This window comes from Vipera berus (assembly GCF_964194415.1).
Source record: "Vipera berus genome assembly, chromosome: 3".
Classification (NCBI taxonomy): Eukaryota; Metazoa; Chordata; class Lepidosauria; order Squamata; family Viperidae; genus Vipera; species Vipera berus.
This window is the reverse complement of record NC_138204.1, coordinates 144,172,393-144,189,437: the sequence shown is the minus strand read 5'-3', so window position 1 is coordinate 144,189,437 and position 17,045 is coordinate 144,172,393. Positions and strand designations below refer to the sequence as shown.

The following is a 17,045-nucleotide window of genomic DNA, read 5'->3' as shown; positions in this document are numbered from 1 at the left end:
AAACAAGATCGATCCACTAAGACTGAGGAAATTCAGTTTATTCCAAATTGTAATTTTAGTGTCTTTAAGGTAGAAAGAATACATTTGTTTCCAGGAACTGTATTAGACTTGTTGAATGTATTCATTTTAGGAAAAGTTATCACAAACGTAATTTAAATTCCAAGTTCCTTGAAAATATTAGGAATCTAATAATGGTGTATTTTTCTGAGCTTGTGTAGTTACAACAGCCTTTAAATAGACAAAGAGATATTGAGGCAAATTATTTGGCAGAGAGATTTGATACAAGAAAAAGTTTTGCAGCTGACATGGATGTTCATGGGGATATTATGTTCATGATCTCATACCATATTTGCATTTGGGTCCAAATAATCTGAATGACATCTGACAGCATAGAATGGGCTATGCAGGTGCATCCCTGCCTGCCCAATGTCTATATATTTGGAAAACCTGAAAGGAAAACCCACAGCATTTTTTCCCCAAAGCATCCATGCTTTACTTCTAGATACTGAGGCTAAGGGTTGGAAGTCCAGCCATTTTGTGGATAATGCATTCTCATATGATGTATGGATGAGGGAATGGGTTTAAGTGATTTGCACTTGTGTTGTAGAATGTAGAAAGTTCTGTTGCTTCACCTCAGCAAGAATATTCTAGAATGGAGACTGCAGAAAAGAAGAACCAAAATTTCTTAGTTGAGAGTACGTTTTTCTGTTTGTTAACCAGAAAATAGATGGAGTAAGTCTTCCTTTTCTCTTAATACTAGGATTCACACTTCCTTAATTAAATTAAAAGAGAAGGACTGAACATAATCAGAAGATTCACAGCAACTGGCAAGTGCTGTGAGCTGGAGATACGGTAAATCCTGTAAATACATACCCAGGCATCCATAATGGGGCATGACAGAATAAAATGATGTGTATGGTGACCATAATAGCACAAACTGTATGTGTAATGTGATAATATGAAGTACATTTCATTATTTTTCATCATCTTAGTCTGTACCAGACGCCTGCAGCCAGATGCTTCCCCAATCCCATTTTTGTCCCCAGAGGTTGATAAAAATAAATGGAGAGGAGACTCTGCCTTAATAACAATTTGATTCCTGGAATAGGTTGGACAATAAGTTAGGTCAAACCATTACATGGCTCAATGTGGGCTAACAAAGTCAGTCACTACTAATGATGTAGCAGTTGGCTTCTGCATTTCTGGTCTTTATTTGCATGACAGGTTGACATGGAGCTTTACTGGTATGAATGAGGACATAAAATTCATATGACCCTGCGCACCATAATGTTAGATTAGTGTTATCTATATTTCTCTAATCAAAGCAACAACTCACCAATTATTATGGACTTATCACAAACATATTTTTTTATTTATTTGATTTGTATGCCATCTCATAATACAGTGACTTTGGGTGGCTATAATAAAAGTTAAAAAGTGCAAAACAATTAGAGTAAAAGATAAAAAACTTAAATTAAAAATCAAGATGGGGCAGCCTGGGAGTGAGAATCTTCTTTGTCCTGTCAGCCACTCCCAGTGTAGTGGGCCTGTCGGGGCCCCAGGCCAAGCAGCGGACCCAAGTTTTTAGGCTCTTTCAGAAGGCCAGGAGTGCAAGGGTAGATCTCACCTCTGTCGAGAATGTTCCAGAGGGTGGCGGGCCACAGCAGAAAAGTTTTCTGTGAACTTTGTCAGTCAAAATTCTTTGGCTGAAAGATCTGAAGTAGGCCCTTTCTGCTGAAATGAGGGGGACAGGTTAGTCCTAATGGGGCAAGGTAATTCCCCAGATACCATGGAAAGTTAATATGCTATTCAATAGCAGTAATAATGGGAAGTGAGTTTATTCTTTTCAAGTCATCCTTGTGGACTCCCTGAAAACAATCTAGTTGGCCAAGATAGCAATAACCTTGTGTAGTATGGGTCCAATCCAGTTCTTCCTGTGTTCCAAGGGAAAGATATGGGGGGAGGGGGGGAGGGGTTTTGGAAGAGTAGATTCCCACACAATATTAGAAACTGTTTTTTAAAATGCCAAAACCAGTGTTTGCAGGTGACTTTAGGCCAGTCACTTCTCATCCCTAGGAAGTAGGCAATGGCAAATCATTTCCAAACTCTTGCCAAGAAGACTGCAGGAACTAGTCCAGGCAATCACCAGGATTCAACATTGACTTGAATGTACCAAAAAGAAAAAAGGAGCATTAAATGAAATGACTGCTATTTGAGACAAGTACAAAGTATGGGTCCAATCTAGTTCTTGTGTTCCAAGGGAAAGATACTGAGAGGGGTTGGGGTGTTGGAACAGTAGATTCCAATAATAGAAACTGTTTTTTGAAGTGCCCCATTGTGCAAACTCCCCAAGTTTGCACAATGTATTTTTATGGAGGGAAGTTTATGTGTGTGTGGCAGGGGGGAGAAGAATGCAAAATAGTGACTGTCTAGAATGGAACAAAATGGTAGTTCAGATGAGAGACAATGTCTATTGTTTAGCAGCTATTGTTGCATGATTGACTAATCCAGGGGTAGGCAACCTTGGCTCTTTTATGACTCGTGGACTTCCAACTCCCAGAATTCCTAAGCCAACCATGCTGAGTTGTGCTGGGAGTCTCCCGATACTCCCATGTTACACCTTTGCTCCGCGAGCTGCATTGGCTGCCGGTTGCCCTCCGGGTGAGATTCAAGGTGTTGGTAATGACTTACAAAGCCCTACATGGCATGGGTCCGGATTACCTACGGCAACACCTGCGGCCGGCGTCAACTTCCCTCCGTCCAGTGCGCTCCCACAGAGAGGGCCTCCTCAGGGTGCCTCCGATCAAAGAATGCCGATTGGTGGCCCCCAGGGGGAGGGCGTTCTCTGTGGGCGCGCCAGACCTGTGGAACCGCTTGCCGGTTGAGCTCCGGATGGCCCCTGACCTCCGCTCCTTCCGGCGCGATCTAAAAACTTATCTATTTGAGCAATCTGACCTGGTTTGATGGGTTAGGGTTGGGGTTTTAATATGTCTTTTAATTACTGTTTTAAATCTGGGCATAATATTTAATTGTTTTTTAACTTTTGTATTTCGTTTTTATATTTATTGCCCTGTACACCGCCCTGAGTCCTTCGGGAGAAGGGCGGTATAAAAATATAATAAATAAATAAATTCTGGGAGTTGAAGTCCACGAGTCATAAAAGAGCCAAGGTTGCCTACCCCTGGACTAATCCATAGTTAGTTGAACCAAGATACTCAACCTAGTACTCTGGAGTCACACATTCAGTGAGCTGTAGGCTAATTATACTGGCTAGGTTAACACTACCTTCAAGATTCAGCCAGCCCCATTATGCAGTCTGGGACAAAGCAGAGATAATAGCTACCCCATTCTGCTGGCCAACATTTTGAAAAGTAATCTTGCACCGCTCAGAATACTCTTCCAAGTTGTGCCTTGGAAGAAAGGAGAAAACATCTCATCACAAAGCATTCGGACTTCAACTGGAAAGAAAATTGAACTTCTTCTGGAAGATTTAAAATGGGTTGTTTCAAGATCAGATCCCTACCAGCACACCCAAATTGGTTTGAAGCTTCAACCATTTCTGCATCACTCAGAATACCCTTGTTTGAGATCAGAAAGTACTATGAAAGAAGTTTGTGTATTTAACATTCTACCCCTCTTTTCCAACATCTCAACATCTATACACATGTTGCTCCAGCAACAATTATTTCGTGGGAACCTGTGGACAGGTGCTTATTTATATTAATAAATAAGCTCAGGAATTCTGGGAATTGAAGTCCACGAGTCATAAAAGAACCAAGGTTGCCTACCCCTGGTATAGATACTTAAAATGCAGACAATGCTGCATTTTTGGTTGCAAGTTACACAGCAAAACCGTTAGTGTGAATAAAGATGTCAGGATCCTTGCAACAATTGCTTTGGTCTTTATTGCTAGACCTGCCCCTTTCATTTATGGAAAGACTCCAGAAGGCATGCTGAATGTCACAGGGGGTACAGCTGATTGAACCGCCATGTACAAAATCAAGATGGAACCTCTCTCTCTCTTCTGTTTGAAGAACTCTGGAAACCAGTTGACAACCCTGTAACTGGCTCACATATGCAAATTGGCTTCTCTTAATTTATTCCCGAGGAGCAACTGAACTGGATTAAGTTCTTTTTCTCTCCCTCTTATAGATGGGCCCTACTTTCTGTAAAATAACATTATTATTATTATTATTATTATTATTATTATTATTATTATTATTATTATTATTATTATTATTATTATTATTAATTATTATTATTATTATTATTATTATTATTATTATTATTATTATTATTAATCTTTTAATAAAATCACCCTTAACTTTAAATCTGAACTTAACAGTTAACAATTCAATAACAAACTACCTTAGAAGTGTTTGGTGTCATCTTTAAGGAGTTCTTTGGCTTTAATGATTTGTTACACTTTTTGTTTGCTGAAATTGCCAGGAGATGAAATGCTCGTGGGAGAGAGATCACCCCACAGTCCCTTCTACCCACGGGGGTATTACTTGGAAGGCCTGTTTGTATTTTTGCATTCTCCTCTCCTGGGTATTGTAGGCAATTTTCCCTTTTTTGGATCAAAAGGGCAAGAATGTCACGATTCTTTGCACTAATAGGTATACTGTAAGGTTTCCCACTTAGCCTCACAATTTCCCCTGCATTACTCAGGAATTTAAAAGAGCCAAAAGAAACTCCTGAGCTGAGGTTTCAGCAAGCAAACAACTTTTTATTTTGATCGAAATAAGAGTTGGGTGGCCACATCTCTCTTCGTGGCTGGTAGAGAGATGAAGGCAACAGCCAGGAAAGATGTCTTCCACCTTTTATACCTTTCCAGAACAAAGAGATCTGGTCTTGGTACTAGGAACCAAAAGGTACAGAAAAATAATTCCTAAATGATGACTCATACACAACAACCCAGGTTCCACCATAACTCCTTTTCCCCCTCCCCTCACCATGCTCTTTTCATGTAAGCTAGGGGTGTCAAACTCAATTTCATTGAGGGCCGCATCAGCATTGCGGTTGCCCTCAGGGGGCCGGGTGGGTGTGGCCTGGGTGGGAGTGGCTAAAGTGCGTATGGCCTACTGGGTGGGCGTGGCCAGCTCTACATCAAGGGTGCCTATGGGGGCCTGGGCAGGAGTGGGACAGATCTGAGGGTCTCTGGCAGGAGGAGGGTCTCTGGGCCAGGGCCAAGGCAGTGGGGGCCGTTCCCTCACTGTTTCCAGGATGGCTTCGCAGGCCGCATGAAACCACTTCGCGGGCCGGATCTGGCCCCCGGGCCTTGTGTTTGACATGTCTGATGTAAGCAGTCACCTGTACCTAAAACATGAAACATTTGCTTTTATATAACTAATTTCCCAATATAAAGCACCTACAAAGCTGCTTGCACATAAACAAAGATGATTACAAAGTATCACTACTAATATCAATATTACTAACATCAACCTTAAGCATAATAAAATCAATACAGTATCTCATTTTTCACTGAAAATAATATCATTTAGGCACATAAGTTACACCCCCCCCCACTTTCTGGTCAATTAGATCTTTTCTCAATGTTAGTTCATAGAGAATATACATTTTAAAAAGTGATGTACAGAGATGTCTTCGCCAATTCAAATAGTGTACTTTTGCAATCAGTGTATTATTTCTTAACTACACGCAGGTGGTCCTTGACTTAGGACCACAATTGAGCCCAAAATTTCTGTTGCTAAGTGAGACAGTTGTCAAGTGAATCACATGATCCCAGGACCTTGCAACTGTCAATAAATATGAGTCAGTTGCCAAGAGTCTGAATTTCGATCATGTAACCATGGGGAGGCTGCAATAGAGCTGTAAGTGTGAAAAATGGTCACAAGCAGTGGTGGGATTCAGCCAGTTCGCACCAGTTCGGCAGAACCGAATTTTTTTTTGTTGCCCAGGCCCAGAATTGAAAACCGGTTGTTCACATATTTGAATCGCACCACTGGTCACAAGTCACTTTTTTCAGTGCTGTTGTATCTTTGAACGGTTACTAAATGAACTGTTATAAAGGGAGGGACTAAGCTTGTCGATCAGAAGGTCAGCAGTTTGGCGGGTTGAATCCTGAGTGCCACGTAACAGTGAGCGCCTGTTACTCATCTCAGCTTCTGCCAACCTAGCAGTTCGAAAGCACGTAAAAATGCAAGTAGAAAAATAGGGACCACTACGGTGGGAAGGTAACAGTGTTCCGTGCGCCTTTGGCGTCTAGTCATGCCAGCCACATGACCACGGAGACGTCCTCGGACAAGCGCTGGCTCTTCGGCTTTGAAACAGAGATGAGCACCGGCCCCTAGAGTCGGAAACGACTAGCACGCATGTGCGGGGGAACCTTTACCTTTATGTTTGGCAATTACTATTGCTTTTACCTGTACACTTGTGAACTTGTACCTGAATAGAAAGCTTGCAGAATCTATGACTGTGTAGTTTACCATGTTTTCTAATGGCTATCCTTGTGTATCTTTCTATAATAATTATTACTCTTGTATAATTATAACATTCATGCACAGTCACACTGAGGATAATATTTGATGAAGTAAATTGTAATCCATAGAATTACAGTATGGCACAATTAGTGTAAATATATGCTACCTGAATCTCTCTCTCTCTCTCTCCCTCCCTGAGAATTGGAGTATGGTAGAAGAGGCCAGCCATGTGACAGAACATATAAGGATTCAGAGCAAATTTGACCAGTTCCCAAACTGAAAAGCCAATCATTCTAGACCATTCTGTCAAGGGGCAGATAGAGGATCCCTAGCACTGCCAATCCCTAATCTTGCCTGCTAGTAAAAAACCAGGTGTACATTGTATTCTTTTTATTTTCAATCAATGTCCTCTAAGAAGGGATTGTTGGAAATGAAAGACAAGAATGCGCCCAGACAAAGGCTGGGCAATAGCACGATTGCCTCATTTTTAATTATTGGGCCTTTAAAGTTTAAAAATACCATCATCACTTGCTTATGAAATGGCTGCTTTCTTAAAACGGGGAACTGCAATCATCTAATTACAACTGGTGTGTGTGTGTGAATTACTGGGACACCTTACACAGGTCATTCTCTGTCACTGTTGAGTGAGTTGGGGGTGGGTGGAAAGAGAGAAAGAGAGAGAGAGAGGAAATCGACAGGGCAGTAATTCATTTCTCGGGGACTAGCCTGATTTTCTAACAATTCTGCGTCCCGTACTAACGGGGCTAAAGGCCCGAGTAAGGGCGCATGGAGAAAGCCAGAAGCCGCAGCGGACTTCTCCAATTGCAACCGCAACTCCTCCCTTCAGTTCTCACGTTCTTTCTATCGGGGCTTTTGCACAGGAGCGTGGTACAACGCGTCTTTCAAGAGTATCAAAATGGTCTCTATCAAGCTTCAGGCAAAAAAATGCAAGCGGCGACGAATGAATGAACGGGGGCTGGAAAGCCCCACCCGCTGCCTGGTCCCTTTCGAAAATGTAACTCGCATGGCGGATCGTTCCCAAAGGATAATCTTCCTGGTGGGCGGGCTTCGGCCGCCGCTTCCCCGCCCTCTTTCTCCTGTGCGGGGCAGGTTAGGGTAGATCTGCGGATTTTCTTCCAAGTCTTGCCAAAAAACATAAAATAAATAAAAGACAATGAACTCGCGCGACTCCTTTAACCCCGCCCAGTTCCGACTAGGCCAGGGGTAGGCAACCTCGGCTCTTTTATGACTCATGGACTTCAACTCCCAGAATTCCTGAGTCAGCGTAGCTGACTCAGGAATTCTGGGAGTTGAAGTCCATGAGTCATAAAAGAGCCGAGGTTGCCTACCCCTGGACTAGGCAGGAGAGCCGTGCCGGCGCCCTTTGTGAATGGAGGGGGCGGAGCCACGCCAAGCCCAGTATAAAAAGAGCCGCGGGCGGTGGGGCGCGTCCAGTTGCCAGCTGCTGATGCTCGGCGTGTAGAGCTGCGGTCCTGAAGGCAGTTCAGTGGGCGGGGGGAGCTCGAAGCGAAGGCGCAATTCGCAGCCATGCGGGAGATCGTGCATATCCAAGCCGGCCAATGCGGGAACCAGATCGGAGCCAAGGTATCGTTTTGGCCAAGGGGGCGAACTTCCCTTGTTTGTCAGCTTGTCTTCTCCAATGTGATGGCCTTCAAGACTAAGACGAATGATAGCCCTGTGATAGCCCTCGTGAGCTGAGGCTAATGGAAACGGTAGTCCAAGCAAGGCTTCGGGAGAGAAATAGGTCGGAGGTGGGGCCTCGTCGGTTCTGGGTGTGGGAACCAGTAGTGCGATTTCTGTTCCCTTTTTCGGGAAAGAGGCGGGTGGGAGGGGGAGGCGGCCATTGCTGCGCTTGTAGTAAAATCCTACCGAGCGCCACCTTTAATGCGGAGGAAGAGAAAAGGATCGAATCTGAAAATCAAGGTAAACCGGTGGAGATGGTTCTGCCATGCTCGCCTCTTTCCCTCCTTGCGTCTTCTCAGCTTAGAAGTGCGTCTGTTTGCAGACAAAAGAGCCCCCCCCTCTTCTTACACGCCGGTTAAAAGAAGCGACCCTTTTTTATTAGTAAGATTCTTTTTTCAGCCCCTGGTTCTAGGAACGAGGAGGTGTCTTAGCTGGGAACCTGGTTCAGTTTGAATAACAGCCTTTGATTGCCTCGCCCATTTTCAGAGGAGGAAACCTGGATAAGAGGCGGCCTGCCACGAAGGGTGTGGGGTTTGTAGACAAATGGTATTAGCAGATTCTCTCCTCCATAAAGGAAGCCGACAAGAAAAGCCAAACCACCCAAGTGTATATAGCCTGAATTTCTTCCGGGCTAATGATGCATTTCTAAACAGCTTGTAGCCATTGCCACAGCTGTACTGCCGCATATACCTGTTGTAACAGCCCGTTTTAGTAAGGTTAAGAGCTCCGCTTAGACATGACCAAGCAAACCCCAGAGGGGGAAGGTGGGCATGGCTGCACAATGCGGCTAAGGTGTGGCTGCAGCACATGACGGTGCAGCCTTGTTGGTGTTTTAAAGGAAGTGGCTAATAACACTCAAAAATCCCATTTCCAGTTCTGGGAGGTCATCAGCGATGAGCATGGCATTGACCCTACTGGCAGCTACCACGGAGACAGCGACCTGCAGCTGGAGAGGATCAGTGTCTACTACAATGAAGCAGCTGGTAACCCCTTCAGTCTCTTGCTGTTTTTGAAATGTTTGGAGGTTTTTGTAAATCGAGTAAAAACAAACCTACATGAGGTGGCTCCAGGGCAGAAAAGTTATTGTATCTGAATTGTGTACCTTGGTAAGAAAAAAAAGACAGAATTTTGATTCTGCTTTTGGCTTGCTCCTCTTTTAAGATATTACTGCTTCTGATGGTATTGGGGGAGATGAGGATATTTTAAAACCACCCCACCACCACCACCACCTCCTCCAGGTTCAGTCTGAAGAAATAAAAGTTATCTTGTCAACCATGAAGGCAGAGCCAAATCTGTGTTGGGCATTGATGGGCAAAAAGTGCCTTTGACTTCCTGCTTTTAAAAACTTCAGTATCTATTCCTTCCAACCCTTCAACATGTCTGTCAATCCTTTCCTGCTTGTCTCTACTGCCTTAAATACTGGTGCAGAAGATGAGAATGGGCAGTCTGGATTAACACTTGTCCTCTGACGAGCCATAGGATTGCAATTTTACTAGCAATCAAATGTTTATCCAGTTGGGAAATGTTAGTCATAAAAGACAATTTTGGATTTCCAGAACTGAAGGCAAATAAAAGAAGCTCACAGATAAAATTTTATGGGTCTACTCACCTGCCGTGAATGACCTAGACATCCCCTTCCCCAGGAATAGATTCAGCTTTGCAGGCCAACAGGACACTGGCTGAAACTGTCACTTGGTAATCATTTTTTGAAATTCTCCCGAGGTGAAGGATGCTGCTTCCCAGTTCTTTTTGATTTTTTTTCCTCCAAAGCAAATGGCAGTGTTGTTGTCATCCTTAACCCAAGGACCACACAGAACAATCCAGCTAGAGTTCAGTTCTTTATTTGCTTGCACACAATAAACATCATCTTGCCAGGCTAAATGTAGGTTGTTCTCATTCTAATGGATGTAGCCATTAGGGAGATTTTAGGGAGTGTCTGTCTCACACTCTGTCTCCTATCCAGCTCCAGGCTGTGCTGCCTCTCTCTCTTCCCTCCCCCCACCATTTTGGAATGTGCTCCCTCCTTCCTGGGAAATTGCTGCTTCACTGTAGTTCATCACACTACCTCCAACTCCTCAGGAACTATCCCTTATGGCTGCCATTGTGCGCTGGCTCAGGCAGCCCCTCCCATCACCATCTTTTTGTGCTTTTCGCCATTCCTCCTCTTGTGTGGCTAGTGAAAACAGCCAAGACAGGCAGTTGAAAAGGTTCTAGTATTGCCGTGCCACTCTCTGGAAATAAGAATAAACTTACTCCCTTTAGAAGTCATTGGCATGACATGAGAGATTTAGTTTAGACTCTTTAGGGCCATATTTAATTTTCTCTGGCTTAGTTAAGACTTAGGTTTCAAGCCTTAATGATACAGAAGAGTGGTAAATCACTGTGGAATTTTGGTGAGGTTATGACAATCTTTTTTTAACAAAATTTCAGGATAGCCTCAAGGTATATCATGAATGCTCTATTTTATGTCGCTAAATGGTAATAATCTCCAGAGTATTTTAAAATTAAAATTTTGGCTTTAGGATAGCCAAAATTCCAGACATCAGGAGTATCAGATTGGGCAAAGTGTTTTTTTTTGTTTTTTGTTGCTCTCTTCTAGTCATTGTTAACTCCTGGCAATTGCCTGGACAAGTAAGTGCCTGCAGTTTTCTTGGCAAGGTTTGAAAGTGGTTAGCCATTGCCTTCTTCCAAATGCTGAGAAAGAGTAACAGGTCCAAGGTTACTCAGCTGTCTTTGGGCCTAAGACAGAACCAGTCCTCTAGTTTTCAGCCTATTTGTTAATCACTACACCAAACTGAGTTTCAAAGTTGACTTAGTGGTTTTAATAATCAAAGCTATACCATGAGGATCCTGGAAATTATGTGATCAACATAAGTTAGAGATTCTAAAGGTTCTTGGTAGTTTCGTAAAAATATAGTTGTGTGGAGTGTTGCATTTCTGTAGGCATCAAGGGAAAAAAGGTGAATGTTATTATTTGACTGGATTATGGTCAGAGGCCACACAGTCCTTGATCCATGACCACAATTAAGCCCAAAATTTGTGGTCCTAAGTGAGACATTTGTTAAGTCAGCTTTGCCCCATCATATGACCTTTCTCGTTACAAGTGAATCACTGCAGTTATTAGTCACACGGTTGTTAAATGAATCTGACTTCCCCATTGACTTGGCTTGTCAGAAGGCCACAAAAGGAGATCACATGATCCCAGGACACTGCAACTGTTATAAATATGAGACAGTTGCCAAGTGTCTGAATTTTGATCGCGTGATCATGGGGATGCTGCAACAGTCTTAAGTGTGAAAAACGATCATAAGTCACTTTTTTTATAATGCCACTGTAACTTTGAATGGTCACTAAGCAAAATGTGTGATGACCCAGAGCACAGCACATAGAGGCAAAACAGTCAACTGGAAGTTCAAACCGCCCTTTATTTGCTCCAATTTTCCCCAAATGCTCCCACATTTCCAGGCAAGCCTCAGAACAAAGTAACACACGCACACACACACACCTTCAGCAGCCTCTGGCTGCAAGTAGTTTCACAAGTTTTAAACTCTTCAGGCAGAGAAAGTGTGTGTATGGAACAAGCTATCCTTCAGGTTTCAACTCGCACACAGTTAGATTAGAAGAGTAATTTACTCAAGGCCGCGTAGATAACAAGGAAAGAAACATACATCCATGTGGAAATACAAGCTTGCCTGAGCAGTTTCAGAAGAGAAACCAAAATTCAATCCGAGGTCTCTGAACACCAAATCAAGTTTGTCAGCCAGTCCAATGGTCAGCGTGTCAGGGTCTCCAAGCAGAAATCACAACACAGAACAAGAGATCAGAAAGTTGTTTCCAAGATCAGCAACGATAGCGTTTGTTCCCGACAAATGCCCCTCCCCACAGCGTCTCCTTAAGTCTCAGTCTCCAGGTGTGCCTTGTGGAGAGGGGTGAGGAGCTCTCCCGAGTAGTTGAGCCTGCCTGTGTTGTTCTCTCTACTCTTCGTGCTCTAGGATCAGGAGGGGATGGCCCTTGCTCATCACCTGAGCTCTGTCTCTCATGTTCATCCTGTCCCAATCCTGAAAGGCCCTGGCCTGCCTCAGGCTGCTCTTCCTCACGTCCCTCTGCAACCACAGACACCCCTTGTTGTGTACATAGTTGAGGTAATTTGACAGCTCGGCCATCGGCAACAGCAGGTGGTGCTGGCATATGCTCGGATTGGCTGGCCAGCATTCGGCGGAATATTCCAATGCAGGGATTGGTCAAAAGCGCACCGGCTAGAGTATTTAAGGGGCTCTGAAAGAGCTCCGTCTTTGTCTTGTTCGGAACTGAAATAAAGCTGGGTTACAGAGTCTCCGTTGTCAGCTGTTCCCTCACGGTCCAGACCACGCTACATTACACCCCTCCCTCGACCTCCATCAGCTCCGGTTCCAGCTCATTTTCCTCAGCAGATTCAGGCTCCGATGGGAGCATGACAAACTGTTGTAAGTTGAGGACTACCTGTATTTCAGCAGTACAGCACATGGTTAGTTAGCATGAGAATTTTCCTTCACACTTCTTTTTGTGGTGTTGAGGTAATAGGGACAAAGAATGCTGTTTGAATTTCTGAAGAGCTGCAAGCTGGTTAGCCAGTGTGAACCTGTAATAACAGACTGCCTGAACTAAGAAGAAACAGCTTCCTTATGTATTGTATGAGCCACCAGTTGGAGAAATTATGATAGAATTGGTTCGTTCATTAAGCTATGAGCTACCAGTCAAACCGTATGAATAGATATATCTAGATCAAATTTAAATAGGACCCAGTTATCTCGAGCTCTGTATAAAGCAGTACATTGTGTCTGGTACAGGCCATTAGACATGGCATATGAGAACTTGGGAGAAAAAAAATGCTCTTTCATGTCAAAACAACAAGCTCTTAGGGAAAATTACAACCAAAAATGTTAACCTTAAGTGCCTTCTGCATATCAGCAATTTCATGAAGGATTTAATCACTATGTTTCGGTTCTTGTATGTCAAACTTGGATCTGGCGATTCTGTACTTCAAACTGTCGCACTTCTGCAAGCTTTTGAGATTTCACTATTGTGAGTAAGCAGCTCTTTTGAAACCCACTCCCCTCCTTTCCCAGTCAACTAGGAGGTTTTTTCCCAGCCCTCCTTTTTGCAGTAGAGATGGTAAAGGTGAAATGTTCTCCCATTTCAAGCACTTTGTAGATGCAGTTTTGTTTCTGCGCATATACTGTAGATAACCATCTGAGACAAAGAAGCCATAATATGATGCAAGCTGGTGCAAGAAACTTAACAGAATATTAATCATGGCTGATGTGTTTCAGACTATTTGTTGTACCTTCAGAGTGAGATTTAAAAACTCTGTTCCACAAAGGATTACTTAATGCCATTCTTTAAAAAATGTTGAAGTTGCCAAGGGTACTATAGTCAGGAGGTATTTTATAAGGCTGTTAGGTAAGTCTAGCTTTTGTTCTTTCCATAGGAAATAAGTATGTTCCCCGCGCAATCCTCGTTGACCTGGAGCCGGGCACAATGGACTCAGTCAGGTCTGGACCTTTCGGCCAGATCTTTAGACCTGATAACTTTGTCTTTGGTATGTAATACTAATTATGTTTTTTTATGATTATATCTTAAATAGCTGCAGCATAATTCCTACTATTCAATTTGTTCTAAGTCAAAGGTAGGCACTATGTGTCCTCAGGTGTTGCAAACTTAAAGTTTCAAGCAGTCCTCATCAGTGGCCCCAGCTGCTAGGAACTATAGATCAGCAACACCTGGAGGCTTAGCCGTCCTCTACATCAGGCATGTCAAACTGCCGGCCTACAGGCCAGGTGCACCACGCTGGACCACGCCCACCCCATTGCTGGCAATGGGGGGAAAAATTGCAATACGTCACGATTTTGACATGGCTGCTCTACGTACATCTTATAGATCTAATGAAACATATAAAAATGTACTATGTGTAAGATTCATTGATCAATTCAGCCTCTATATGACCATAACTGAAATGAGCATCACTGCCTAGATAACAAAAAGATGGTCTAATTACAGGCTGACCTGATTTATATGATCTCCCCATCTGCTATCTGATTGGAAAATCTCCCTGCTCCATCTCTTACCTCTTAGCTTCAAATTATGGAATGGAGGAGGCCTCCAAAATTTTGTCTCTTGAAGGAATGCCCTCCAGTCTTTTCTCCTAGACTGAATGCAGTCATTTCTCATCTCTCCATGCTATAGGTGTAGGGACAAATAATTTGACTTTTACTCAGCCAGATGACAAATTTAGCTTGGATTGAATTTGGCCCATAGATCAAATACGAGTATTATTTTAGCATTCCTGGCATGTAAATGGTTTTGTAAGCATCTCTTTTCTTTCTAATTATTCCTTTAGGCCAGAGTGGTGCTGGGAACAACTGGGCCAAGGGCCACTACACAGAGGGAGCTGAGCTAGTGGATTCGGTGCTGGATGTAGTAAGGAAGGAGTCTGAAAACTGTGATTGCTTACAGGGCTTCCAGCTCACCCACTCGTTGGGCGGGGGCACTGGATCTGGCATGGGAACGCTTCTCATCAGCAAGATTAGGGAGGAATATCCTGATAGGATCATGAACACCTTCAGTGTAATGCCATCTCCGAAAGTGTCAGACACAGTGGTTGAGCCATACAATGCCACCCTCTCTGTCCACCAGTTGGTAGAGAACACGGATGAAACCTTCTGTATTGACAATGAGGCTCTGTATGACATCTGCTTCCGCACATTGAAACTCACAACTCCAACCTACGGCGATCTCAACCACTTGGTATCGGCCACCATGAGCGGAGTGACCACCTGCCTCCGGTTTCCTGGCCAACTGAACGCAGACCTTCGGAAGCTGGCAGTCAACATGGTGCCTTTCCCTCGCCTGCACTTCTTCATGCCCGGCTTTGCTCCCTTGACGAGTCGTGGCAGCCAGCAATATCGTGCCCTGACGGTCCCGGAGCTGACTCAACAGATGTTTGATTCCAAAAACATGATGGCGGCCTGTGACCCCCGCCACGGCCGATACCTGACGGTGGCAGCCATCTTCCGGGGCAGAATGTCCATGAAGGAGGTGGATGAGCAGATGCTGAACATCCAGAACAAGAACAGCAGCTACTTTGTGGAATGGATCCCCAACAACGTGAAGACGGCCGTGTGTGACATTCCTCCCCGAGGCCTGAAGATGTCTGCCACCTTCATCGGCAACAGCACCGCAATCCAGGAGCTCTTCAAGAGAATCTCTGAGCAGTTCACAGCCATGTTCCGGCGGAAGGCTTTCTTGCACTGGTACACTGGAGAAGGCATGGATGAGATGGAGTTCACGGAAGCCGAGAGCAACATGAATGACCTGGTCTCCGAGTACCAGCAATATCAAGATGCCACTGCAGATGAGCAAGGGGAGTTTGAGGAGGAAGGAGAGGAGGATGAGGCTTAGAGATTTTGAGTAGGGTTAGTCCATAGGCAAGTGTCCAAGGTGAGAGCTGTTCAGCTGTATGAGTGCATGCTTTTCCAGTTATTCTTGGCGCTTCTCACTGTTGCTTCTGTCAGCATTTTTTGTGACCCTGCTACTTTAATATTTATAAACTGGCAAGATGATTTAATTAGGGAGATACAAATCCTATAAAGATTGAGTGCTATGAAGTTGAACTCTTCATCAACAGTGCTGGTAGTAGGACCAGCTCTACACTATATATTAAAGTCTGAAGAATAACTTGCTTCCACATTTATGCAACTATAGATTCTGCACCTCTAATTGGTATTTAATATAATTCTCAAGGGAAATTATTGCAGGGATTAAAGTTTTATTAAAGAGAGATGTTAATACTTTATCTAAACTAAGAAAGAGATTTACTGAGTGCTTTAAAAGCAAAGCTTCTCTAGATTGGTATTTTTTAGATGTGTTGTAATTTGCAATTCCCAGGTTCTCTAGATATTACAGATTTTCTTTCTTGGGAACAGTAGGAGCTACAGGTACCAGTACTTTTGGAGGGGGCTACATTGGAGAAGACTTGCATACCCCTCATTATTGACCATTGTTCTTGACTCCACTGGAAAGGCAGTAATCAAGAAATGGAATAGTAATAATAGATTTCTCTACCAATTAGAATTATAAAATTATAGTCTACCCCATGAAATATTTTTGCACATGCTAAAGAATATTCTACACAATTGCAGAGGCAGTAGGTAAACTTATTTTGATCAATTTTTCCTCCTCTTGTGCTCTCACAAGAACGCACACCAGATAGAAGTATTTACAGTTGCAATTAGAATTCTCTGTGTAACTTAGAACATTTTAATTGTGATTTAAACTGATCATTTCCAACTTTTGGGATTAGGCTCTTCAAAAGATGCAGGTATTGCAACAACTGGATTCTAAAACTTTTTTGTAATAAAGGAAAGGATTGTTATCATTGGCTTGTAAAGTTAGGAGCTTAATCCCTCTCACTTTAAGAACTAAGATGGTATTTTTTTAATATTCTGATTCACTGTATGTACAAAATCACGTCTGCAGCCTTTTTCTTTTTTTAAAAAAAGAATAACCCTTAAGACTTGGGGCAGAAATGGGCACAATTGCAACTAAAATACTAGTAGAGCAGACATGAATTCAGACAGCTGGGATTGAGCATGTTTTCTGTGGCGCTGTCTTATGTTGGCTTTCTTTTGTGCATTGTGTAAACTCTTCAAGAATGTCTGCAGTAAAATTCTGCAGTGGCTTTTGTGTGGTGTTCAGTGTTGAGGACTCTGTATCAAGGCATGTATTTTGAATAATGACTTCTATTTGTGCTTTTGTTCAAGGTGAATCTGAGCAATAAAGTATTTATTGAAACTTATGCGGCTCCCTTAACTCTACAAGCTTTTGAGAAAATATTCTCACTTCTAGCAGTTTTTAATCCTT

At 43.2% G+C, this 17,045-nt stretch overlaps 1 protein-coding gene across 4 annotated transcripts; it reads left to right on the top strand.

Annotated features, from left to right (window-relative positions):
* The first annotated feature begins 7,906 nt into the window (after positions 1-7,906).
* LOC308666188 (tubulin beta-1 chain-like) lies at positions 7,907-16,980 on the top strand. Of its 4 annotated transcripts, none has more exons than XM_081324789.1 (4): positions 7,907-8,048; positions 9,022-9,130; positions 13,615-13,725; positions 14,524-16,980. In XM_081324789.1, the coding sequence occupies exons 1-4, from the start codon at positions 7,992-7,994 to the stop codon at positions 15,582-15,584; spliced, it is 1,338 nt and encodes a 445-aa protein (XP_081180915.1). In that variant the 5' UTR covers positions 7,907-7,991; the 3' UTR covers positions 15,585-16,980. The 4 variants fall into 4 exon arrangements, with proteins under 4 accessions (XP_081180915.1, XP_081180916.1, XP_081180918.1 ...); XM_081324790.1 differs by lacking the exon at positions 7,907-8,048 and adding an exon at positions 8,362-8,387; XM_081324792.1 differs by lacking the exons at positions 7,907-8,048; positions 9,022-9,130 and adding an exon at positions 10,200-13,208.
* Positions 16,981-17,045: the final 65 nt, after the last annotated feature.